Raw genomic sequence first — 25,789 nt, forward strand, 5'->3', positions numbered from 1 at the left:
GATGATATTTTTGGCATTATTTGCATAAAGACATGCCACTGGGGTGAAGAACTGAATTGGAGTGCAGTTTGTTATGTGGGAGAAAGGCCTGTAACAGATCACACTGAGATGAATTGAACCCCATTTTACATCCCTGCTGGTGACATAAGTAAATTTGAGAAAGCATGCCTGTTTGAGTGCAGAAATCGTTATCAGTAGAAACACAGAGGTGGAAGAAAGACCCTCAGGTTCAGCATGCAGAAGGAACGACATGCCTGCATTGATAAAGTACGGTGGCAGCCCATGAAGTCCTGCATAATACGCAGGTTCTCCAGCAGCACCGGATCTTTGTAGTCAAACCGATTCCCAAAGACAACTGAAGAGAGGACATTTGAAACAGCACATGTGAAGCTTCTTCTTGGGTCAAAGGCCTGCCCTGCAATAAAAACAAGATACAGTGAGTGGGGCCTGGCAAGTTGGTAGTAGTAGTAGTAATAATAGTAGTAGTAATAATAATAATAATAATAATAATAATAATAATATACCCCTTCCATCTGACTGGGTTGTCCCAGCCACTCTTGGGCTTTTTTTTTGTTTGTTTGTTTTTCTTTTTGGGGGGCTTTTTTTAAACTGATTTATTTTCCTTTTGGCATCTCCCTGGAATTTACATGACACCTTCTGAGATTTATTATATTTAGTAATACAGAAGTACAGTTTAAGTGTGAGGATCATAGAATTAAGAAATGGGAAGCCGAGGGTCATCATTGCAGGAATCCCACTCACAGCTGTCCCTGCTTGGGCTCGAGCCACCAACCTATGTACGTATATGTGAAATCTAATGTTTAAGTATTCAGTGTTTTGTGATTTATTCTAATATGGTAATGGAATAAAATTTATTTTAAAAAAGAGATAGATAGGTAAATAGATAAATATTTGATATGTCGTTGTGGAAATGGCAGTCTTCTGGCCTGGTAATAAATTGGGTTTCCCCATCTCACTTCTGATTCCCTCCCTTTGCAATAGCAAGATCTTTTGTTTTGTTTTCATTATAAAGGGAGAAAACAGCAGGGTGAGAAAGATTGGTTGCAAACCATTTTGAGTACTGGTCTAGTTAGAAACCAACACACAATGGTTTCATTTTGCAAGTGATTGGTTTGCATTTCGTATACGTAACTCCCAATTCAAGTACTTACACCCTGCATCAACATGACAGATGCCACAAGGGCAGGAGGACAATGAGAGGAGAGAGAAAGAACTACCTTCTTATCCCTCTCAACAGCCAAGTGGGTGAGAAAAATTCCCTAGCTTAGCTTTAAAAACAAATTAATTATAGAACCATTCCCCCAAAAAAGAATATAAAGCTTGCCCAATATTTAAAGAGAGAATTAAAATCAGTCTGAAGTAAGAGGAGACAAATTACAATCACCAACAACAATCACAAAATAAAAAACCACTTCCTGTATTGAAGGATGGCAGAATTTTCTTTGGAAGACATTAATAATAATAATAATAATAATAATAATAATAATAATAATAATAATAATTTATTATTTATACCCCACCCATCTTGCTGGGCTTCCCCAGCCACTCTGGGCAGCTTCCAATTTTTTTTAAAAAAAAACCTGTAATACATCAAACATTAAAAGCTTCCCTAAACAGGGCTGCCTTCAGATGTCTTCTAAAAGTCTGGTAGTTGTTATTCTCTTTGACATCTGGTGGGAGGGCATTCCACAGGGAGGGCACCACTACCGAGAAGGCCCTCTGCCTGGTTCCCTGTAACTTGGCTTCTCGCAGTGAGGGAACCGCCAGAAGGCCCTTGGTGGTGGACCTCAGTGTCCAGGTAGAACGATGGGGGTGGAGATGATCCTTCAGATACTGGGAGCCAATGTAGGTCTTTTAAGACCGGTGTTATGTGGTCTTGGCGGCCACTCCCAGTCAGCAGTCTAGCTGCCGCGTTCTGGATTAGTTGTAGCTTCTGGGTCACCTTCAAAGTTAGCCCCATGTAGAGCGCATTGCAGTAGTCCAAGCGGGAGATAACCAGAGCATGCACCACTCTGGCGAGGCAGTCCGCAGGCAGATAGGGTCTCAGCCTGTGTACCAGATGGAGCTGGTAAATAGCTGCCCTGGACACAGATTTGACCTGTGCCTCCATGGACAGCTGCGAGTCCAAAATGACTCCCAGGCTGCGTACCTGGTCCTTCAGGGGCACAGTTACCCCATTCAGGACCAGGGAATCCTCCACACCTGCCCGCCTCCTGTCCCCCCCAAAACAGTACTTGTCTTGTCAGGATTCAACCTCAATCTGTTAGCTGCCATCCAACCTCCAACCGCCTCCAGGCACTCACACAGGACCTTCACCGCCTTCACTGGTTCTGATTTGAAAGAGAGGTAGAGCTGGGTATCATCTGCATACTGATGAACACCCAGCCCAAACCCCCTGATGATCTCTCCCAGCAGCTGCATGTAGATGTTGAAAAGCATGGGGGAGAGGACAGAACCCTGAGGCACCCCACAAGTGAGAGCCCAGGGGTCTGAACACTCATCCCCCACCACCACTTTCTGAACATGGCCCAGGAGGAAGGAGCGGAACCACTGTAGGACAGTGCCCCCAGCTCCCAGCCCGTCAAGACGGTCCAGAAGGATGTTATGGTTGATGGTATCAAACGCCGCTGAGAGATCCAGCAGAACTAGGAAACAGCTCTCACCTTTGTCCCTAGCCCGCCGGAGATCATCAACCAGTGCGACCAAGGCAGTTTCAGTCCCATGATGAGGCCTGAATCCCGACTGGAAGGGATCCAAATGGTCCGCTTCTTCCAGGCGTGCCTGGAATATGGCTCAAGAGTACCTTGTGTGGCCACCAATTCTTCTACCAGGCAAAGGGCTTCCTCTTGTATCCTCTCAGACATTGTTTTCTTTCCCATCCCAAATTCCCACAGGGTGGATAATGTGAACCTGCGCACCTCTCTCCATTTTGCCTCATTTCTGTTGACCAGTCCTGAAAGGAAACAGGTGGAGAGCTCAATGTACAGAAACCAGCAGGAAGTTTCAATATGAGAGATGGTGCCTTCCTCCTTCAAGCTATATTCCCATTTGTAATTGGAAACAGGGGTGGTTCCAGACAACTGGTTTATTCAGCATTCAGCCTGATTTGTTTGCAGCCTGATTTGCTTGCACTGAGATTATACAACTGGTGCATGTTCACTGCTCTTTGCTTGCACAGCACAGACTTCCCACCAATCAATACTTATCTCACACTGTATAGTGCATTTTCTGTCATAAACTGTGTTTACTGCATACCCTCCAACATTCAACACTAAAAGTCCAATTGTTTTAATGTGGGTTTGCTGAGCTCGTAGGCCATAGCACTTAAATCCACTTAATTGTCCCGATCTGGATATAATGTGCCTGTATACTAATAAGTAGCAATGACAATGTAATCAAGCGAAGTAAATAATATAACTCCTAACTCAAAGTTTCCATGTAAAAAAAGTGGTATATTTGCTAAATTTTTGACTATGTTATTATGAAACTGTTACTATGTCATTTTACTGTTATCATGAATTTTTTTGTAGTGTTTGAAATGCATAGCTGTCAAGTGTCCCTTATTTGAAGGGACAGTCCCTTATTCCAGCGCCATTTCCCGCTGCTGCCCTTATTGATGGATGTCCCTTAAATGTCCCTTAAATGATGTCCCTTTAATTTCAAAGGAAGCAGCTCCTCTCCCTCCCTCCCTGCCGGCCAGGAAGGCTCCAACTGTGTTGCTTGGCTGTGTTGCTCACCCAATAAGAAGTATAAGAATGACTGGGGGGGTGGAGCTTGCATGCCTTGTGTGTGGCTAGTTAATGTAAGCTGAGGGGTTTTTTGAATGCTGAGCGCCATTTTGTTGCATGTGCTGCTGCAAACTTTGCAGTGCAAAGCCAGGCTGGGGAGCCATCTTAAGTTGAGGCTGCATGTGATTCAGATTCTATTCAGTTGAACCTCTGGTTACAAAGTTGGTTGGACAGTGTTTTCGAAGCTACTGTACCAGCATGAGTTTGACCAGACTGCAGGAGGACAGGAATACTGGAGTGCCAGGAACAGGTGAGGCTGCAGGTCCCTTATTTTGGCTGCTGGTCCCTTATTTTCAAGGCTGCTGGTCCCTTATTTTCAACTTTGTAAGTTGACAGCTATGTTGAAATGTATTCTTTCTTTGTTGTAAGCCATTTTGAGCGTGATTTATTTGTGGAAAAGGGGCATACAAATCAAATGATGAATGGATAAAAGATGCAGCAAGCAAAAAGAAGAAGAAAGGGAGATAAAACATTGACAGAACCATAGATCTGTAGAGATGGAATGGACCATGAGGGTCTTCTAGTCCAATCCCCTGCGATGCAAGAACCTTTCGCCCAATGTGGGGCTCAAACCCACGACCCTGAGGTTGAGTCTCATTCTCTACCAACTGAGCTATCAGATCACAATCATCCTGAAAAAAGAAAGAGCAACAGCCAAAAAAGAAGAGCAGACTGCGTATCAATCAGCAGCATGAGCATGGACATCCCCACAAAATTTCCCTCGGATTTTCATTCCCTGTGTAAACGGACCCACATAAGATGTAGACAATGATTTACCATAATCTATCTGGAATGGGGGGGGGGCAGCAACTTGCAGCAATGCTATATCAGCAGTTCTTCACACACGTCACCTTTTCACACACTCAAGCACTGGTTTGCCAAAACATATTGTGCTATCAGTTGGTTTACATAGGTAATCCAAACTTAAGCACAGAAATGCAATGCACCCCTTACCTCGATATTCGTTCACTCTTTCTATGAAGGGCATTGCAGGACGCCCACCAAATTCTTCAGCATGATTCATAAAAGCATCTTTCATTGTTTCATATCCACAAATCACAACAATGGGCTTTGGTCTGACCCAGACAGTAAAGATGGGGCCATATTTATCAATGAGCTGAAAGTAGAATCAAAGACAAGCAAGGTTCATTGGGCAATGCTTCCTTTTGACACATAAATCAGGGCAGGGGTGGAGAAACTGTGTTCCCTGGGCCAAACCTGGCCTGCCAGGCTTTTTCTCACAAAATATATTGACCCACCTCTCAGCTGGCATCATGGCAATCTTAGGGCAGTGGGGAAGATTCACAAAAGCTTGCATAAACTTCTCCTATGCAATCTATGGCGTGATTCAATCTGGAATGCTGTGCACAGTTTTGGTTGACTAAGGTGAAAAGGAGATATTGTAGAGCTGGTGGGGGAAAGTCCCCAAAAGGAAAACTAAAATGATCAAGCAACTACAGCAGCTCCTCTGTGTGGAAAGGGCACAACATCTGGATCTTTCTTTTTTTAGGAAAAAGTTGAGTAAGAGGAGACAAGACAGAAGTGTGTAACAGTGTCATGGTCTGAAGGAAGCGGAGAGAGAGACTTTGCTCCCTCTCCCATCTCTTTCCTGGCAGTCACCCAGTGATGCTCTGTAGTGGGAAATTCAAGAGAAACACAAGGAAATACAGTCATACAGCTTAATTCTCAAACGTTTTGGCTCCCGAACACCGCAAACTTAGGACTGTTTCGGTTTGCGATCTATTTTTGGAAGCTGAATGTCTGATGGGGCTTCTGCTGCTTCTGATTGGCTGCAGGAGCTTCCTGCAGCCAATCAGAAGTTGCACTTTGATCTCCGAACGTTTTGGAAGTCGAATGGACTCCTGGAAAGGATTCCATTCGACATCCAAGGTATGACTGTACTTCTTAGACACAGCACAGAGTTTGGAATTCATGGGAGGCCCAGAATTCGAAGGCCATTGACATAATCGTCTTGTCCATCTCTCTGGAGGAAATAAAAACGCTTGCTGGCAATGTGACGGCACGTAAGATGTGGAATGCTTTGAAGAGAGTGCATCTGCCGGTCATCCCAGCTCAGAGTCTGAATGCCCAGGGTGTGAATGTATCAGAGGCCGTGGCTGTTTCCCAGAATGCGAGTGAATGCAGGGATGCAGAGGGCACCGGTTGCAAGCTGCAGAGGGAGCAGACTGTGATGTCAGCCCAGGCAGCATTCCAGCCTCCAGGGGGAGCCAAGGAGTCGGCAGCTGAGAGCTCTGTTTCTCGTGGGAGCCAAGGTCATCTCCTTTGCAGAGGCCGGAAGGCCAGAGGTAAACAAAGACAGATGCCTGCAGATGGCCCGAAGCAGAGGGGGTGTGTGAAAAGCACATGCCAGTGGAAAACAAGGCTTTGTTAGCAGGCACAGCTTCACCAAAGGCTAAAGGCAAGTCTGATGGCCAGGAGCAGGGGGGCAAGCTGCAAAAGCCCACGCCGGTGGAAAACAAGGTTTTGCTTGCTGCAAAGACTGCTCCAAAGGCTAAAGCCAGGTTTATTGTGGACTCAGGTGCGAGTCGCCATTTATCGAAGGATCGACACCTATTTATCTCCTTCACACCTCAAGAAGGAGAGATCCACCTGGCTGATGGAAGGATGTTGCAAATTGCAGGAGAAGGGACTGTTAAACTTGCAAGTTTGCACACAACCATCAGTAATGTACTTTATGTTCCAGGAGCTACGGACAATTTGCTGAGTGTCCCACAGCTGATTCTGCGTGGTTTTGAGGTTTCCTTCAAGAGGAATGTCTGTGTCATCAGGAAAGGCAAAGAGGACATTTTGCATGCAAGGTTTATAGATGGTTTATTCTGTATAACTTATGATGACAATGCTGTTGTGTCTAATGTTGATTCTTGTTGTGTGGCACAAACTAACAAGGTTCTTCATGCACGATGTATTCATGAAGCACATCGAAGATTTTGTCACATGTCTTGGCAAGCGCTAGCCAAGATTCCAGAGTTGGTTGAAGGTTTGAACATCAAACCTTGTAAATATCACATGAAATGTGTATCTTGTGCAGAGAACAAGGTGAAGGTTGCTCCAAAAGGCAAGGAGTCTAGCAGGCAGGCTTCCAAACCCTACCAGCTAGTGCATGCAGACCTGGTTGGTCCACTTGCGCCCTCTTTGGGAGGACAAGGTACTTAATGGTTCTAATTGATTCTTTTTCCAGGTACATTCATGTGTTTATGCTTGAGCAGAAATCGCAAGCATTCCCTAAGTTCAAGGCATTCTGTGCTTGGTTGGAGAATGTTCGTGGTAAACGTATCGGCTGTCTTTTTACCGATCGGGGCAGGGAGTTCACTTCTCAGCAGTTTGAAGCTTTCCTGACTGAGAAGGGAATCCAGCATGATTTGTCAACGCCTAGATCGCCATGGATGAATGGACTTGCGGAGCGAGCAAATCAAACTTTGCTTCAAGGCCTGAAAACCTTGTTGCATGATGCCAACCTCCCTGAGAAGTTTTGGGGGGAAGCTCTGTCAACAGTTGTTTATACCGTTAATCGGAGACTGTCATCACCTATAGGTTGCACTCCGTACGAGAAGATGTTTGGTAAGAAACCGAACGTCAAGCACATGAGGATCTTTGGTTCTGACATGTGAGTACACACCCCACAAAGCAACAAGCTTGGGAAGCGTGGGGCACATGGTTTGTTCATGGGGTACGAAAAAGGTGCATACAGGGTATGGATGACTAACTCTATGTCCATTAGGTTCACCAAGAGTGTTGAGTACAATCCTAAGTGGGGGGGAAATGTGGGAATTTTCCAGAGTTACCCAGAGGAGGATGGAGGTGGTGTGCACAAACCAGATAATGTTGAGAAAGCTGAGGATGATGATGGCCAGAGTTCAGATTCCAGTTCAGTTGGTGGCGCTGCTGCTGCTGTCAGTGACAGTGATGACACAGCAGACTACAAGAGCGCAAAGGCCTCAGTCAGACCATCTGATGCGTCTGACAATGAACTGGAAGAACCACTGTTCACCATTGGCTGATGCTCAAGATAGCTGCAGAGGAGAAACTGCATGTTTCCCACCATGATATTAATACAGCTTTTTTGTACGGGATTTTGGGGGAGGAGCTGTATATGATGGAATGCAGATACAGAAGGGAATGGTCTGTAAACTGCGGAAATCCTTATATGGTCTCAAGCAGAGGTCCAGGCGTTGGAACACAAAACTCACTGAAACATTGCTTTCTCTAGGTTTTCACCAGGGCAAAGCTGATCCATGTGTGTTTGTCAAGGAGGAGGGGCAAAACAAACTGTATTGTTTATGCTTTGTTGATGATCTTCTGATGGTTTGGAAGAATCAGGCTTTTTACCAAAGCACCCTAGCTCAGCTGAAGGAGCACTTTGACATGAAGGATCTTGGTGAGGTATCCAACTATCTTTCTCTGCAGGTGGAGAGGGACCAAGCAGGTAATTTTCTGGTATACCAAGCACAGAAAATTGCTGATGTATTAACCAGGTTGAATTTGGTTGATGCAAACCCAGTAGACACACCGATGGTGACAGGTTACCAGGTAGATAGTACTGCTGAAGCGTTCTCTGACACTACGCTGTACAGATGTATTCTAGGCAAGTTGAATTTCATTGCTAGATGCTCAAGACCTGACATTGCTGTAAGCACTAACCTGCTTAGAGACATGCTAACAATCCTACTGTTCAGGATTGGAAAGCTCTGAAGCGCATAGCCCGTTATTTGAAAAGGACTATGCACTACAGGCTGAGGTTCACCAGTCAGAAGACTGGAGGTCTTGAAATCTTTGCAGATGCAAGTTTTGGAAGTGACACCACGGATGGTACAAGCACTTCTGGAGTATGCTACATGTACAACCACTATCTGTTTGACTGGTTGTGCAAAAAGCAGACAACAGTGAGCCTAAGTTCCTGTGAAGCAGAACTCAATGCTCTGTCATTTTCACTCATGGATTGTGAATGGTTGATGCAACTGTTTAAGGACATCGGGGTTTCTGTGAAATGTCCTATACAAGTGTATCAAGACAATAGATCCTGTTTGGCTTTGCTGAACTCAGAGAGTTGCAAGCAAAGAACCAAGTATTTGCAGATTAAGCTACATCGTGCAAGAGAGTGTATTCAAAAAGGACTGATTCAGGTGTCCTACATGGCAGGAAATGAAATCCCTGCTGATCTGTTGTCTAAGGTTGTTAACAGAGAACAACTTAAGGTTTACGTACAGAGGTTGCAATTGGGTTGAACCACAGGTACTACAGGTTACACGGAAAGGGGGGGGATGTTAGGATATTTCTGTTCCACCTTAAGAGAGAGCAGGCTTGTGAGTCACAGAGTCTGCGTATTTCCTGTTTCTCAGGATGTTTATGTTTGCTGTTGCTTTTGTTTTCTCTCTCTGTGCCAGAACACGGTAGCAGTCGGTCATGTTTTTCTTTGTTCTGACCAACGCTGAATAAACATTCTAAATGATACCCTCCTGAGTGCAACTTTTGCTGTGTGAATTCTGCTGACAGAGTGCGCACGAGCCCAGGAATATGGCAATCTATTTCTGAGGTTTGATGTCGCTAATTGCTGATACTGCGTGACCACGGGAGGTCGATGGATCGTCTGGCAGCCGGCTTGGGGGCTAAGATGGACTTTATCTCCCTGGCAGTATCCCAACACTCAGTTCCACCAAGACAGATTTCCTCAAGCTATAATATGGCCATCAACTGTAGCTTTATCCTCCATCAAAATTCATGGCTGTTATTCATTCATTCATTATTTTTTACTTTTTAAATTTCTATTGTGCTCTTATTCTGAGGATTATATCATCATCATATTATTATTAATATTAATTTAAAAACATAGAAATTCATAGCATAATAACAACAAAAACAATACCCCCCTCCAAGTTTGAAAGGTATAGATTGCTTAATTAGCCAAAGGCCTGGGTGACAATGAATATTTTTGCGTGGTGCCTCAGGATATGTAATGAAAGCGCCAGGTAAGCTTCCTTGGATAGAGCATTGCACAAATGGTGAGCCACCACAGCGAAGGCCCGTTCTCATGTTGCCACCCTATGTAGTTCTCACAGAGAAGGCACAAAAGAAGGTCCATGTTGGTTCATATGGATCCCCATACTCTCTACAGCCTTATAGCATGGGAAAAGACAAAGAGGATGGGAACTTTCCTATCATAAGCTCCATTCTGTTAACTGAAGGCTTCACAAAGCAGCAGACACAAGCAGACATACATAGACCAGACAAGGAAGAAATTAAATTTGTGTCCTCCTCTCTGTGTGTGTGTCCTACTATTCTAGGCAAAATCCTATTCATTACATGGCATTTATGGACAGGGAAACTCACCTTTGTATAGAACTTGTAGAGAGGCAGGACATCTTTCTGCAGGAGATTTCCCAGCAAGAGCCAGGGAGTGGGACCTGGGGGTAGCTGGCTTTTCTTCTTGTACATTTTGAAGGAGGAGAAGAGTACAGTGAAGAACAGGTAGAGAAGGAGCAGAGCTCCTGCCCCAACCACCTCCATCTTTCACTGAGCTCTTCTTTAGGCCAGAAATCCAAGAAAATGCTTAAGAAAGTCAGGAAGGAGGCAAGGCCATCAGCTGGAGACCCAGCCAAACCTGTCTCTGGAATATCTCTAACATTCCAACCCTGTTTTTATTCTTTTCCATGTGATTTTTTATTATTAGCAAGAGCTAGTAACTCATTAAAAGAATGTCACTCTGACCTGAACTCCGAGTTAACCCCCTAACCCTTGGAAATGTGAGATCTCGTGAATGGAGGCTGGGCACTGATGCACATTCATTGTGAAGTCAGCCAGGGAAAACATTTTCTTTTCTGGTGCCAGTCAAAGTCAGCAATACTGAGCTGGATAGACCTTTAGTGCAGTTTCCATTTTTATACAGGACTATGAAGTTTGTGCTTCATAGATGTGGCTCTCACCTGCTGACTGCTATGCATCTCAAGTAAGGCTTTCTTAGCTGCATTGCCCCATGTATGGGACTGGCCATAAGCCAAGAGGCTCAATTAGTGATTTATCTTTTTTTCTTTTTGGGCATCTAGCTGCCCTGATCTTTCTGCAATTGTGTTTTTTCTCCACTGACTTCACACTGTGGGACTGGAGAAGTGTTTCCTTAATTTGGCCCAATTGGCATTTAGCCCAGGTAAGTGAGAATATTTAAGAAGAGGTTTCTGCAGTATCTGAGGCACTATTGGGTTGAGGACACTCTTTAGTCACCTTCCATGGACTCTGCCTTTGTGGGGTGGGTCCTTGGAGTGCCTTTCGACTTGGCATGCTCATTAAGGTGAAAATAGGCTGAGGGTGTGCATGTCAGGTGAACATACCAGTGGAAGCAGATTTAGGGAAGTGCAACGGGTTTGGTGACACTGGGCACAGAGCTTCTGAAGTGCCACTTTTATTTATAATGGAGCACAAGAGGAGGGGGGCAAATTTTTGACCCCTGAAATTTGAGACCCCAAGATCTGCCACTGACACCAGGGAGGGAGAATGCTTTCCAAACCTCACTGAATTACCACAGCATGTGGTCATAAACATGCCCAGGAGGTGGGTTGGATATGTTATGTTTTATTATCACATTTTTGTATTGCATTAGGTTGTTATAAGGTATACATTCTTTGTTTCGTCAGCTTGTAAACCGCCTTGAGTATTGTAAGCTAGAAATAATAATAATAATTAATAATAATAATAATAATAATAATAATAATAATAATTTATTATTTATACCCCGCCCATCTGGCTGGGCCTCCCCAGCCACTCTGGGCGGCTTCCATAAAAACCAAAAATACAGTAAAATCACACGTTAAAAACTTCCCTGAACAGGGCTGCCTTAAGATGTCTTCTGAATGTCAGGTAGTTGTTTATTGCTTTGACATCTGCTGGAAGGGTGTTCCACAGGGTGGGCGCCACTACCGAGAAGGCCCTCTGCCTGGTTCCCTGTAGCTTTGCTTCTCGCAATGAGGGAACCGCCAGAAGGCCCTCGGCGCTGGACCTCAGCGTCCGGGCAGAATGATGGGGGTGGAGACGCTCCTTCAGGTATACTGGACCGAGGCCGTTTAGGGCTTTAAAGGTCAGCACCAACACTTTGAATTGTGCTCGGAAACATACTGGGAGCCAATGTAGGTCTTTCAAGACCGGTGTTATATGGTCTCGGCGGCCACTCCCAGTCACCAGTCTAGCTGCCGCATTCTGTATTAGTTGTAGTTTCCGAGTCACCTTCAAAGGTAGCCCCACGTAGAGTGCATTGCAGTAGTCCAAGCGGGAGATAACCAGAGCATGCACCACTCTGGCGAGACAGTCCGCAGGCAGATAGGGTCTCAGCCTACGTACCAGATGGAGCTGGTAAACAGCTGCCCTGGACACAGATTTGACCTGTGCCTCCATGGACAGCTGTGAGTCCAAAATGACTCCCAGGCTGCGCACCTGGTCCTTCAGGGGCACAGTTACCCCATTCAGGACCAGGGAATCCTCCACACCTGCCCGCCTCCTGTCCCCCAGAAACAGTACTTCTGTCTTGTCAGGATTCAACCTCAATCTGTTAGCCGCCATCCATCCTCCAACCGCCTCCAGACACTCACACAGGACCTTCACTGCCCTCACTGGTTCTGATTTAAAAGAGAGGTAGAGCTGGGTATCATCTGCATACTGATGAACACCCAGCCCAAACCTCCTGATGATCTCTCCCTGTGGCTGCATGTAGATGTTGAAAAGCATGGGGGAGAGGACAGAACCCTGAGGCACCCCACAAGTGAGAGCCCAGGGGTCTGAACACTCATCCCCCCCCCACCACTTTCTGAACACGGCCCAGGAGGAAGGAGCGGAACCACTGTAGGACAGTGCCCCCAGCTCCCAGCCCCTCAAGACGGTCCAGAAGGATGTTATGGTCGATGGTATCAAACGCCGCTGAGAGATCCAGCAGAACTAGGAAACAGCTCTCACCTTTGTCCCTAGCCCGCCGGAGATCATCAACCAGTGCGACCAAGGCAGTTTCAGTCCCATGATGAGGCCTGAATCCCGACTGGAAGGGATCCAAATGGTCCGCTTCTTCCAGGCGTGCCTGGAGTTGTTCAGCAACCGCTCGCTCTATCACCTTGCCCAAGAATGGAAGATTTGAGATTGGGCGATAGTTGGCCATTGTGGCCGCATCTAAAGATGGTTTTTTAAGAAGCGGTTTAATAACTGCCTCTTTCAGTGGGTCTGGGAAGGCTCCCTCACGGAGGGAAGCATTCACCACCCCACGAAGCCCATCGCCCAGTCCTTCCCGGCTAGCTTTTATAAGCCAGGATGGGCAAGGATCCAGGAGATAGGTGGTTGGTTTCACTCGTCCAAGCAGCCTGTCCACATCCTCGGAGGTAACAGATTGGAATTGATCCCACTCAACTTGACTAGACAGAACTCTAGCACGCTCCCGCCCTGGCCCTGCTCCCATGGTGGAGTCTACTTCTTCCCGAATCTGAGCGATTTTATCTGTAAAAAACTTTGCAAAATCATTGCAGGAGAATATGTGGCCCATGCTGGGCCCCGATGTTACAGGTGGTTCCGCTAAATTGTGAACCAGCTGAAAAAGTCTCCTGCTGCTGTTTTCTGCAGATGCAATAGAGGCGGTGAAGAAGTTCTTCTTCGCCGTCGCTATCGCCACTTGGTAGGCTCGACGTTGAGCTCTAACCTGTGTCCGGTCAGATTCGGAATGAGTTATCCGCCACCGGCGCTCTAGCCGTCTCAACGATTGTTTCATTGCCCTCAGATCCGTGGAAAACCACGGGGCTCTCCGGGCTCCATGCAATCGGAGAGGGCGCTTCGGAGCCAAACAGTCAATAGCCCTGGTTAACTCCACATTCCAGCGGGCCACCAGGGAATCGGCTGAAAGGCCATCAACAAGGGATAAAGCATCCCCTACCACTCTCTGGAAACCATTTGGATCCATTAAGTGGTGGGGGCGGACCATCCGAATTGGTCCCACCTCCCTGCAGAGGGGATGGGTTGCAGAGAAGTCCAGTTGCACCAGGAAGTGATCTGACCATGGCACTTCTTTTGTTTCACTTTTACTTAGTGTCAGATCACCAACATCCATAGAGGTAAACACCAGGTCCAAGGCATGTCTGCGGCTATGGGATGGGCCAGACTTATTCAGGGACAGCCCCATGGAGGCCATGCTTTCCACGAAGTCCCGAGCTGCCCCTTGTAAGGTCGTGTCGGCATGGATGTTAAAATCCCCTAGGACGACCAAGCTAGGTGTCTCCAGGAGAACATCCGCCACGACCTGAAGCAGCTCAGGCAGGGAATCCTTGGTGCAGCGGGGAGGTCGGTACACCAAAAGGAATCCTGTACTGCCCCTATTGCCCAACTTCCAGAACATGCACTCAGAAAACTGGGTCTTCCCAATAGGACGCCTGGTGCAAACTAATGACTTTCTAAAAATCACTGCAACCCCCCTCCCCGCCCACATGACCTGGGTTGCTGTGCGTAAGAGAAACCTGGTGGACAAGCAGCGGCAAGGACAGGCCCATCTGCTTCATCCAACCAAGTCTCTGTTACACATGCCAGGTCAAGTCCTCCATCCATGATCAAGTCATGGATGGCAGTGGTCTTATGAATCATTGACCTGGCATTGCACAGCAGCACCTTCAGGTCATGAGGGTATCCCTTGCTGATTCTAGTACCCATCCGGTCAGGACCAGACCCGGAGGCAGGAATAGTCCTCAGACAACGACTAAACCTGCCTCCTCTGTAATGACATGGTCTGGTCTTAGCGTAACTCCTCCTCCTACCCGTGATCACTGAGATCGGTTGTCCCAGTGCATTCCCCCCTGTGGAACATGCCCCAGCCATTTTGTGGGCTGGGGCCCACTCCCCGGCAGCCCTGACCCCTCCCCCTAAGAACAAAATAACAACTTATACAAACAAACAAAACCAATAAAACAATACAAAAAAATGTAAAAATTACAAAAACATCAAAATAAAAAATAATAATTCCCCAAACCCAACCAAACATCCATCCCACCCCCACCCCCACATACAAAAAATCCAAAAGAATTTTTAAAAAAACATTTTAAAAACACTCTGTGCCCCTCCTGCAGTAACACTGTCCTAGTGAGGCCTGTCAGGCCCTGCCCCAGGCCAGATGGTAAGTGGCAAGAGCAGGGCCCTCAAGCACTCACTCAGGGGAGTCCTCCTGGGCAGCAGGCAGCAAGCACCATGCAGTCCTTATGAGGCTTCAGGCCCCACCCCAGGCCAGATGGTACGTGGCAGAAAGGAGCAGGGCCCTCGGCACTCACTCAGGGGAGTCCTCCTGGGCAGCAGGCAGCAGGCACCACGCAGTCCTTATGAGGCTTCAGGCCCCGCCCCAGGCCAGATGGTAAGTGGCAAGAGCAGGGCCCTCAAGCACTCACTCAGGGGAGTCCTCCTGGGCAGCAGGCAGCAAGCACCATGCAGTCCTTATGAGGCTTCAGGCCCTGCCCCAGGCCAGATGGTAAGTGGCAAGAGCCAGTAGAAAGACAGTACGGTGGGGTAATCCATTCTGGGCTAATCTTTCTGCTTCCTGGAACACCACAAGAAATTACTGGGTAATCTGACCCATCACTCTGACAGTATCATGACCAGATGCAACATAAGGCAGTGCCAGAATTCTTGTGCAGAAGAAGAATCCAGTTTGACACAAGTGTGAAAACCTTCACCTGCTGAAATTCCCTCTACTACCCTACTATGAAAAGCACAAGAGAGTTCTCGCCTTCAATTCAGAACATTTTAATCATAACCTCTATATTTGCTTCTGACAAAACAAAAAATAGATACAAGTTCAGAAAGGTGGAATTTCTGGTTCTGGATGTATCTACAACCTTTGTCATCTATCTTTTTCAGAGGCTGTTTAGGCTTCTCCAGGGTTATCTGGAGGATAAGATGAGGAATCTGATTGCTTTTCTGCAATTGGCACATCATCTAGTTTCACCCTCAGAGAGGTGGGATTCTGGCTTCTAAAGGATCTGTGACTTTTGCAATCTGACCAACACTTCTGGCAAATGGAAAGAAAAACCTACAATTCTCCTGGACCAACACTGCCCCTTCACCTACTGCCCCTTCACCTTCAAAAGCATGGAGCTGTACTCACTTCACTAGTTTTGGCAGCAAAATCACCACCTTTTTGACTTGCTTTGCAGAGGTGACTCAGCCTACTGAGCCTTATCATCATGAGTTCGTTGCAGTTTAATATTATGTCACAGTGACATCTCTGCAAGGGGCTTTGAACTGGCAAGGCAAGCTTCCCCCTCACACAGTGAGCACAATTTGGACAGTGAGGGCTTGGGACTTAGGCTCTTTTTGTGGTATTTGGGGGGGGGCACTACATAGAATTAGTCAGGAAAATGTGGCCAGCAGCAATGCATTGCCACTTCCAGGGGCTTTTTTACTTAAAACATTTCAATGAACACAGCAAACACTGTCCTTTCTAGCTGCTTCAAGTGGCTGGAAATAGTTTTTAAGAAAAAGGGGGAAATTGACAGAAAGCCCACAGACTGCCGTGTTAAAATGAAGGGGTGGGGTGAATAAAAATAACCATCCCCAGAAAGGTCTATAGACATGCAATCTGATTTGAATGCTTGTGTTCCAATCTGGGCATGATCATTAAAAAAAGAGAAAATGAAAATGAAATCCACTTTCATCCCTATTAGTAGTTGGACAATATATTAATATAGCATCCAAAACCAGTTTAAAGTCTATATTGTGCTGTCGGTTTCATAATTTTTGACCTGGTAATATATTGTGAATCACAATGTGTGTGCGCGCGCACGTGTGCCATGCAAAACCACAATGGGGGGAAAACCATGAAGCCAGCCAATGCCTCTACATAGCTCCATCCTTATTTCAGGCATTGTGATATATCAGTATATTGCAATATTTACCTGGGGATATTTTGCAATGTTGAAATGCAGATATTGCCAACAGCCCTATTTGTAGTTAAACTGAAATCAAGAAGCCATGTATACTTGAGAGAATAAAGATCCCCTCAATTTAATCAGTAGAAGAGAGTGAATGTTTATAACAGTATACAGTGTTACCTCAGGTTACAAATGCTTCAGGTTACAAACTCCACTAACCCAGAAGTAGTGCTTCAGGTTGAGAACTTTGCCCCAGGATGAGAACGGAAATTGTGCGGTGGCGGTACAGCAGTAGCAGGAGGCCCCATTAGCGAAAGTGCGCCTCACGTTAAGAACGGTTTCGGGTTTAGAGCAGACCTCCGGAATGAATTAAATTTGTAACCCGAAGTACTACTGTATGAGGAAAGCTTTTTAAAACACACACACACACACTGCAATAGTTGATGATGTGGAACATTTTATTAAGTGCCAATGAGCCCATGAACAGTTGACTGAACATTTGGGATTGAAAGGTCAAAGGCTCTTCTCGTTTGTCATGCTAAGAAAACTTTTAATACCTGATATCTAGGGCTACTACTCTTATGTGAAACTGAGAGGTGTTGAATGAGTGAAGGAAGGCACCTTGCAGGACTCCTGTTATACCTACTACAAATATTATGGGAGCCACTGACCACATTCTTTCTGCTTATCTTTTGTCACAAGATCACACTGAACGTCTGATGGCTTTCATCAGAGGACAGACATTTTTAGCATTGAACTCCCTAAACAAAGAGGCTAAATCCATATCTTTTGCAGCTCCAACCAGCTGGAAGGTGAAATTCTGGAGCAGAGTACTGAAGAACAGGAAGAGCTCCATCCGTGCCAAGGCTTCCCCAATGCATGCCCGCTTCCCTGGCAAAGAAAAAGAAGGCACAGCTAACCAGTTACCCAAAGATTTACACAGTGCACAGGAAACCTAGGACTCAGCTCCATTAGTCAAAAAAACGACGTTTTGAATACGTTATAAACATGCAATACCAGATGACGACAGAGAGCAAAAAAAAAATTATATGATAAAATAATTTGTTATAACGATTTAATTTCTGACCTATTTTTAGCTTTATTTTTCCTGTGTGCAGATCCACTCCTAGTGAATTCATGCGATGTTGGTTTGGGGACTGGAAATACTGTTAGGTATCATTCATCAAGAAACAAGAAAAGTGGGAAGATAACTTTAAGGACGTTTTCTATGCGTTCTGGTCAAACATGCCATGCAGCTTCTATACTGAGGCTTCCATATTGAGTTTTGGTTTTTGAACGTTTCAGAACTCGAATGGTCTTCCAGAATGGATTAAATTCGAAAAACAAGGTATCACTGTACTACTATTACTAGTACTACTACTACTAATAATAATATAATGATTGGCCTGACGTATGGATGGGCGAGACATGAGATTCAGTTCACATTTAAAGCTCAGTCTATCAAATGCACCCTTTCTGAAACCATATGAGAACGTAAACACAACCAATCTTCAAAATTTTCACTTGTACAAATTTTCTGATGCAGTTCTCCAGCGACAGAATGGGAGGAATTCAACTTCATGCTTTCCCAAACATTCCAGTTTATTTACCCTTTTCTAGCTCCACACTAGTCACTCCGCACAGTGACTCCTGACCCAGATGTACTTTAATTTTTTCCAAACGATATCATATGTTTTTGTGCCATCCCCTACTCACAGAAAATACCAGGGAGGGAAATATACCGGTAATTACAAGACTGGCACATCCAAACATGGAATGACTTTATAGGTCTCTCATTTTACATCAAATCACAGTGCCTTTGTGAGAAGAAACCTATTAGAAGCTGGACGGAGGGCACTGCCTCCGTGTAAAAAGTGGTGCATGCCAAAAGCTTACAACAGGGTGCCATGTAATACTTCAGGGAAATTGCAAAACATGGGGTAAAGGACCCCTGAGAGTTAAGTCCAGTCATGAACGACTCTGGGGTTGCAGTGCTCATCTTCCTTTGCAGGCCGAGGGTGCCGGCATTTGCCTGCATACAGTTTTTCCGGATCATGTGGCGAGCATGACAAAGATGCTTCTGGTGAAACCAGATGTGATGACCTGGGATTCTGATTCTGATGCTGATCCTTAAGAATCCCAGACTGCACAGGATCCCCCGCCTCCATAACCAGCTGAGCCAGGGCTGGGGCATGAGCCTGAAGGGTCCTCACCTGTGCTGGATCCTCAGGTGCAGGCACCAGCTGACTCTGCTCTGGCTCCTGAGGTGATGAAGGACCCATTGCCTGCAGGTGCTCCACTCTCAGCCCCGTCAGAGGAAGCTGAGGTTGCCTCTGGGTCTGGTAACCCTCCAGCCTCTCCTGAGCTGCAGAGGCTCAGAGCAGAGAGGTGGAGGGAACTAAGTTCCCGCAGGAGGAGTGCTCGCCTCCATGCCAGGAGAGGCGAGTCACCTGAGGATCGGGGCCACCCTATGCCTCGGGGCAGATAAAAGCTGGCCAGCCCCAGTCCCAAGTTGCGGGGGCAACATTATTGGTAGCCCGTTCCTGCCTGAACACTGTTCTGCTTTCCTGCCGGAGCTCCTGACCCGCCCTGACTCCCTGCTTGCAAGCCTGTTCCTGACTTCACCCGACTCCCTGCCCTGCCCTGCACCCAGCTTCAGCTTTGATGGACTGCCTCCATATTGCACCTTCAACCTGGGACTGGAATCGGACCTCGCCTCTCGGTTGACCCATGGGACCAGCACACCAGAGCAGCACACGTAAATACTGTTTACCTTCCTGCCACAGCGGTACCTATGTATCTACTTGAACTCGTGTGCTTTCAAACTGTTAGGTTGGCAGGAGCTGGGAAGGAGCAATGGGAGCTCATCCTGTCACAGGGATTCAAACCTTCTGATCAGCAAGCCCAAGAGGCTCAGTGGCTTAGACCACAGCGCAGCCATATCTCTTTCCGTACACTGTCTCTTGAAAGAAAGTGGAAATGGCATTATTTGCACATAAGTTACCACAGACTTGTATAGTTACCTGCTGAAAAGACTATTAAGGCATCTTTCTTCTTGAACTGGCCTTTCTCATCCAAGAAATGTCCAGGATTGAACTGTTCGGGAGTCTCCCACTGGAGAGGGTCACGGTGCACAGATGTGAACAATGGAGTAACAGCAGTGCCCTTCAGGGTTAAAAGATGGCAAATTTACATTATAGGTCTCAATTCATGACTATCTAGGAAATAGCCACACTATGATAAAATGATAATATGGGGAAGCTAACTTAGGAGAATGGGCTTCCACTAGGGATGAGCTGATTTCCTCTGATCTGCTCTTGTATTACTCCACAAGTACACACTGCCTTACATTCAACTAAAATACACATTTATGTGTATTTTAAATCTAAAACACCTTTTTGTGTGCTTTTTAGTGTGCTTCTGTGTGCATTTTCCCACTAAAACATTGATTTTAGTACACATTTCTCCACAAGATACATTTTGTATGCATAGGTCTGTGAAAGACTTATTCTGTTGGTTCATTTTAAAATGTGAAACGAACAAAAAAAAATTTCCTCTATCACTAGTTCCTTCAGCTCATTTGCTTAGGCCAACAAAATCACTACTGATCTCCACTACTGATCTCATCCCTGCCTCCATGAGGGCAGTCCAGGGCCATTTATATGATCAGTTCCTGAAACTGCTCCATTTCTTCTCCACAATTATCATGGCAAAATGCTGGGCCATCATACCTTAGGGAAGGTGAACCCCCTGAATTTTGTATCACAAGACATTGTACAGGGAGCGGCCTCATTAGTTAATAGTGGGTATCGTAGAAGCTCATGGGTAACTGCATTGGTGAAAGGCATCCTCACACGATCTTCCATGCTAGGGGCACGGGTGCCACTCGTCACCTCATCAATTTCCTGTTGGACTTTTGCTGTAATGAAAAAGACTCAAGAGATGTATTTCCTGGATTCAGATTCTGCTTCTCATCTGACAGAGTGAAAACCTTGGGCACTCTCCGGCATCATGAAAACTCATGCCAACACAAATTCTCCTCTTGAGTGGTTTCCACTCATTCCTCTGTTCCAGAGCCTTACCACCTTGTTGATCTCCTGCTGGACTTTTCCTGTAACAAATATCATTTGGAAAATGTGCTTCCAGAATTCTGAGGCCCCATCTCTTCTGGCAATGTTCCTACCCCTGGACATAGGTGCCATTTGAAGACACCATGGAGCCCTCAAGACCCTTTTTAATTTTAAACAATGAGGAGAGGTTCAGGCTGATGCAGAATGCTGATGGAAACCTCCTAGTCCTTGGGATGTCTTTTCATGTGTGATTACTAGTGGAGCCCATCATAGTCCCATCCACTTTAAACTTCTCTGGGGTATCTGAATACCTTGAATATGTGGCAACTTAGCCATCACCATGAGGCCAGAGATCAAGAAAACGCTTGCGGTTCCTGTCCCAGCCAAAAAAAGGGCAAACACTGTCATGACAAGGTTTTCAGTTCTGAAGGTGTCACCAGCAGGCTTTTTTTCCTATGAGGCAAAGGGAAAGGGGTTGGGGAGAGAGAAAAAAATTCACTATAAAGAAAGATGGCAAAATGGAGGCACCTTAGCCTGTTGGAATGAGCATCATGGATGGAATCCTGCACTCACCCCAAGAGGTGTTTAATCCAATCACATGTATTTAAAATAGAATTACTTTAGAAATATAAAGAAAAGCACTTGCATACCATTGCATTACAAACGTTGTGTTGTTTGATTACTGGAATGTTAGAGCTATCCAAGATTATATATATCTGAAAATATATGGGGTCAGAAATTATAGGAGTGATGGCAGTAAAAGAAAGAGTAACTGGTTATGTATTTTTGTTTGGGCAAAGTAGCTGTCCATGTTACTCATATAGGCTGTAAAGTGAGTGAACCAATTTTATTTTTATTACAGATAGGTAGCCGTGTTGATCTGCCATAGTCAAAACAAAAAAAATCCTTCCAGTAGCACCTTAAAGACCAACTAAGTTGGGTCTTGGTATGAGCTTTCGTGCGCATGCACACTTCTTCAGATACACAGTGTGCATGCACACTTCTTCAGATACACAGTGTGTATCTGAAGAAGTGTGCATGCACACGAAAGCTCATACCAAGAACTAACTTAGTTGGTCTTTAAGGTGCTACTGGAAGGAATTTTTTTGTTTTTATTTTTATCGTAAGCACTTGCATTGTTTTGTACAACATTAAGCATAGACTTTAACACTGGGCACAGGATACCTCAGCCTAATGAATAATTATAATAGTTAAAAAAGTCTTGCAAGGAGTGACCGAGAGAAGTTGCCAGGGGAGGAGGCAAAGACAGAGGGGCACTCTGGTTGGCCTGGTATCCCTTCCCCACATGGACTAGGACATGACTGGGCACCCATACCGGTGCAAATAAATTTTTTGACCCACATACCTTCTCAGACTTGATAAGAAAGCAGTCAATAAAGTCACGGATGTTCTGAGGATCCAGCGTCTGCCTGTGTACTTTCACATTCTCACGGATGAAAGCACACAACTCATCAGTATCAGAAAAAATCTTTTGGTGTCTTCCAGGAAAGCAGTCCAATATTTTGGGGACAGCAGAGTACACCTGAAATGAAGATGACACACACAGCCTTAAATATTGCAAATCCACAAAGATTCTGGCTGAAAAGTGATAAAGCAGTTGTTGTTTTTAATCACTTATTTTGGAAATCCAGCAGGAACTGTTGAGCTTCTGGTTCATTTTACCTCATTCCTAAGGGCTAGGGATGATGGGGCTTCCCTTGAAAATGACTCAGAAATGTCAACTGGTCCAAAATCCAGATTACTGGTTCGGGTTCTGTTTAAGTCTCACATAACCTCTGTTATAAAGCAGCTGCACATGTGGCCAGTTTGGCTCTGGGCCTAGTTCAAGGTGTTAATATTAGTTTTTAAAGCCCTAAATGACTCAAGCTCCAACTACCTGAAAGACAGCTTCCTTTCCTGCAGACTTCCTCAGGTGCTAAGAGTGGCAGAGGGGACCCTATTGGTTGTTGCACTGCCCTCAGAGGCTCATGGTCCAGAAAAAGGTATTGTCTGTGGCAACCCTTCAGTTGTGGAACTTCCTCTACACAGAGATGTGCCTGGAATCTTCATTATACAGATTTTGAAGAATGCTGAAGACATGCCTTTTCACTCCGGCTTTTGACATCTGAGATGTATATAAGTTGTTTTCAACCGTTTTTAACTTTGTGTTTCAATTGTTGTAACCTGCCCTGGGACCTTAGGGTGAAGGGCAGAACAACAAGAACAACATCATCCTGGGTAGCTTGTTTTAACTGATGATCTAGGCATGGCTCCCCACGCTTGGCAACTCCTCGCACCAGGATACCTCTATAGATGTACAAATGTGCCCCAGTCTGTTCCAACACTCATTCTCACTTTCAACTGGAATTTCCCATTCTCCTGCAATTGGTGCATTTTGCACAAGTCTTTCTTCTATTTTGTCATCCGCTAATGTGGAAATGTCTGCCATTTTAAATGCATATCATATTGCACAATAGACAGACCTATCCCAGTAATCAACAATTATTTAAAATTAACAAAAAACGAAAGAAGTAAAGCTCCTGTTGGGACAGAAATTTATGTGGTTCCCTTTACTGATTGCGAGGTTTTATGAGGGCAGTAAATTTCAGGGGAGCAGTTTGCGATTCATAGCAACAATTCTCCCCTCCCCCACACCCTCATGGCTCTTTCTTCAGTAGCTTCGGTACCATTTTCTTACATTAGGAAAAACCTGTATGCTGCTTTGTTCTGGGGTGTTGTGGGGATGGAAACTGTAGGGTGTAGCCCCTGTTGGTGACTGCCATTTTTTGTGGTGGCAGCCATTTCTCTCTTGCAATCAGGGGCGCCGACTTATAAAGAATATTGGGGGGCGGGGGCCCATACCGACTTATAAAAAATATTGGGGGGGCCCAAGACCTCCAAACCGCTGCTGCTGGGGGAACGAAAGGGGCGAGCCCCGGGCTGCCCCGACCTTAAGTGAACCTGTGAGGGCCCGCCCTTTGCGGCAGCCAATTGGCTGCCGCCGTGCGCAGTGAATATTAATGAGCTAGGGAGAATCCCCGCTTCTCGCGGGGCTGACGCCAGCCCCGCGAGATTGTTGATGGGTCGAGAGCCCGCAACCCCACCCCCTCCCTAGATCGGGAGTGGCTTTGTTTTAACTCATTACTGAATGTATTTTAAAAGGTAACTATCGTCAAACAAGGAAAATAAAAAATACCAACATAATTTTGTGATTTTACAAAGCATAATATAACTAATAATGTTCTTAAATTATTGGGGGGGCAGAGCCCCCCCAAACGAATTTTTGAGGGGGCTCGGGCCTCCTCAGGCCCCATGGAGTCGGCGCCTATGCTTGCAATGTACCACAGTTATATTGTATCCAGAGGGAAATGGTAGTCAGGCAACTAAAGGGGGTGGTGAAGCAATGGCAAAGTAAAATGGGGGGCAGGAAAGGAAAGGGAGATCTGCTGCTATTAGTAAACAGCCCAGGTAAGTCTTCCAACATTTCTGCTGCCTGCCCTGCTCAAGGGTCCAGTTTCTCCCCTAAAATCCCTGGAACTTTGTGGTTGTGTCAATTTCTATCTCAATCCTGTCGAAGACATTTTCGGAACATTATTTTCATCTGATAGTTAGGCAGGCACACATTTGTGAACCCTTTGTGCCATCATTCATACTCCAACAAGGTAGGTTTTGTTTTTCCTTTTCATGGTAGAAAGGAAAATGTTTGCAACACAGAAGAAACAACCTACCAGTCCCAAGATAGTCTGAAAGAAGTCAACTTGGTTCTCTATAATGCGTTGGTGCTTTAGGAAGGTCTTGTCTGCGTAGTCAAAGCGAGTCCCAAAGATGACTGATGAGATCACATTGGAAACAGCGGATGTGATTCTAGTTGTCGGATCAAAGCCCTGTCCTGTAGGAGGAACCGAAGACAGTCAGCAAGGCCTCATGAAAGTGGAGCCCACCATCTTCAAACCCCAATACAAAATTAACTCTAAAAAGTGTTTAAACAGCTTGAGCCTGGTAGATTGCATTTCCATCAGTCCCAAGAACCAAATGTTAAAGAAATTAAAATTGGTAGTAAAATGCTGTAATCAAGAGGGCTGTGCACAGCTCTACCCCTGACACTGACCTGATGTGAGGCCTGAATCTGGGTCCACAAATTGGCTCCGACATAATATTCAGGGCAACCTGGGCAACACTTAAATTGTATCCAGTCCTAAATCAATTCAGGGGGCTGTGCTAATTTTTATTTTTATTTTTAAATCTAATTAAACATAATTTTTGGGAGGTGAGAGGCAGAAAAAAGAGGCACTGGGTTTCTTCTCTCCCCCCACCCACCCCCGCCACCTACCCCATCCATAGTCCAAATAATGAATCCCGCTCCCTCATTTCTCTGTCATAACATTCCACTTAATTAACTCATTTGATGCCAATTCTGCTAGTATTGCCTGCAGCAGAGTTTCAGTTGGCTCACAAGGCCATGTTGAAACTAAATAAAAATAAAAATAAACCCAAGGAATGGAAATGTGTTGATGATTACATGGTACAAAGATGCTCCAACCAGAATCTATTGATGAGCATAGACTGAGCTCACAAAGAATTATGATGTTGAAGATGGAATTTTGAATAAGTTAGTAAGTACACATTAGTATTACAGTGGTACCTCAGGTTACATAAGCTTCAGGTTACAGACTCCGCTAACCCAGAAATAGTGCTTCAAGTTAAGAACTTTGCTTCAGGATGAGAAGAGAAATTGTGCTCTGGTGGTGCAGTGGCAGCAGGAGGCCCCATTAGCTAAAGTGGTCTTCAGGTTAAGAACAGTTTCAGGTTAAGTACGGACCTCCAGAACAAATTAAGTACTTAACCCGAGGTACTACTGTATTTGTAAATAGAATCAAAGAAGCCATGCATGGGGGGGAGGGGAGTCACAAATGTTTATGGGGAAAGGGAAAGGTGTAACAATAGTTGATTAAATGTGGATATACAACTGCAATGTTAAAGGCGAAGAATACATGACGAATTTTATTTATAGTATTTGAATATTCAA

At 45.4% G+C, this 25,789-nt stretch overlaps 2 protein-coding genes across 2 annotated transcripts in view; both read right to left on the reverse strand.

Annotated features, from left to right (window-relative positions):
- Positions 1–10,419, reverse strand: part of LOC309359248 (cytochrome P450 2G1-like) — a 34,718-nt gene extending 24,299 nt beyond the window's left edge. The window contains exons 1-4 of the mRNA XM_081892708.1: positions 10,155–10,419; positions 4,764–4,926; positions 2,825–2,974; positions 255–415 (exon numbers count right to left, since the gene is read on the reverse strand). Of these exons, the coding sequence (XP_081748834.1) occupies positions 255–415; positions 2,825–2,974; positions 4,764–4,926; positions 10,155–10,331 (651 nt within the window). The 5' untranslated portion in view covers positions 10,332–10,419. The remainder of the gene's footprint in view (positions 1–254; positions 416–2,824; positions 2,975–4,763; positions 4,927–10,154) is intronic.
- Positions 10,420–17,133: 6,714 nt separating this feature from the next.
- The window catches only part of LOC309361625 (uncharacterized protein), a 32,293-nt gene continuing 23,637 nt past the window's right edge, over positions 17,134–25,789 (reverse strand). The window contains exons 13-18 of the mRNA XM_081896692.1: positions 24,492–24,652; positions 22,130–22,306; positions 21,075–21,216; positions 20,425–20,612; positions 19,717–19,858; positions 17,134–17,584 (exon numbers count right to left, since the gene is read on the reverse strand). Coding sequence (XP_081752818.1) covers positions 17,397–17,584; positions 19,717–19,858; positions 20,425–20,612; positions 21,075–21,216; positions 22,130–22,306; positions 24,492–24,652 — 998 coding nt within the window. The 3' untranslated portion in view covers positions 17,134–17,396. The remainder of the gene's footprint in view (positions 17,585–19,716; positions 19,859–20,424; positions 20,613–21,074; positions 21,217–22,129; positions 22,307–24,491; positions 24,653–25,789) is intronic.

Source organism: Podarcis melisellensis (assembly GCF_964234715.1).
Source record: "Podarcis melisellensis genome assembly, chromosome: 2".
Taxonomy (NCBI): Eukaryota; Metazoa; Chordata; class Lepidosauria; order Squamata; family Lacertidae; genus Podarcis; species Podarcis melisellensis.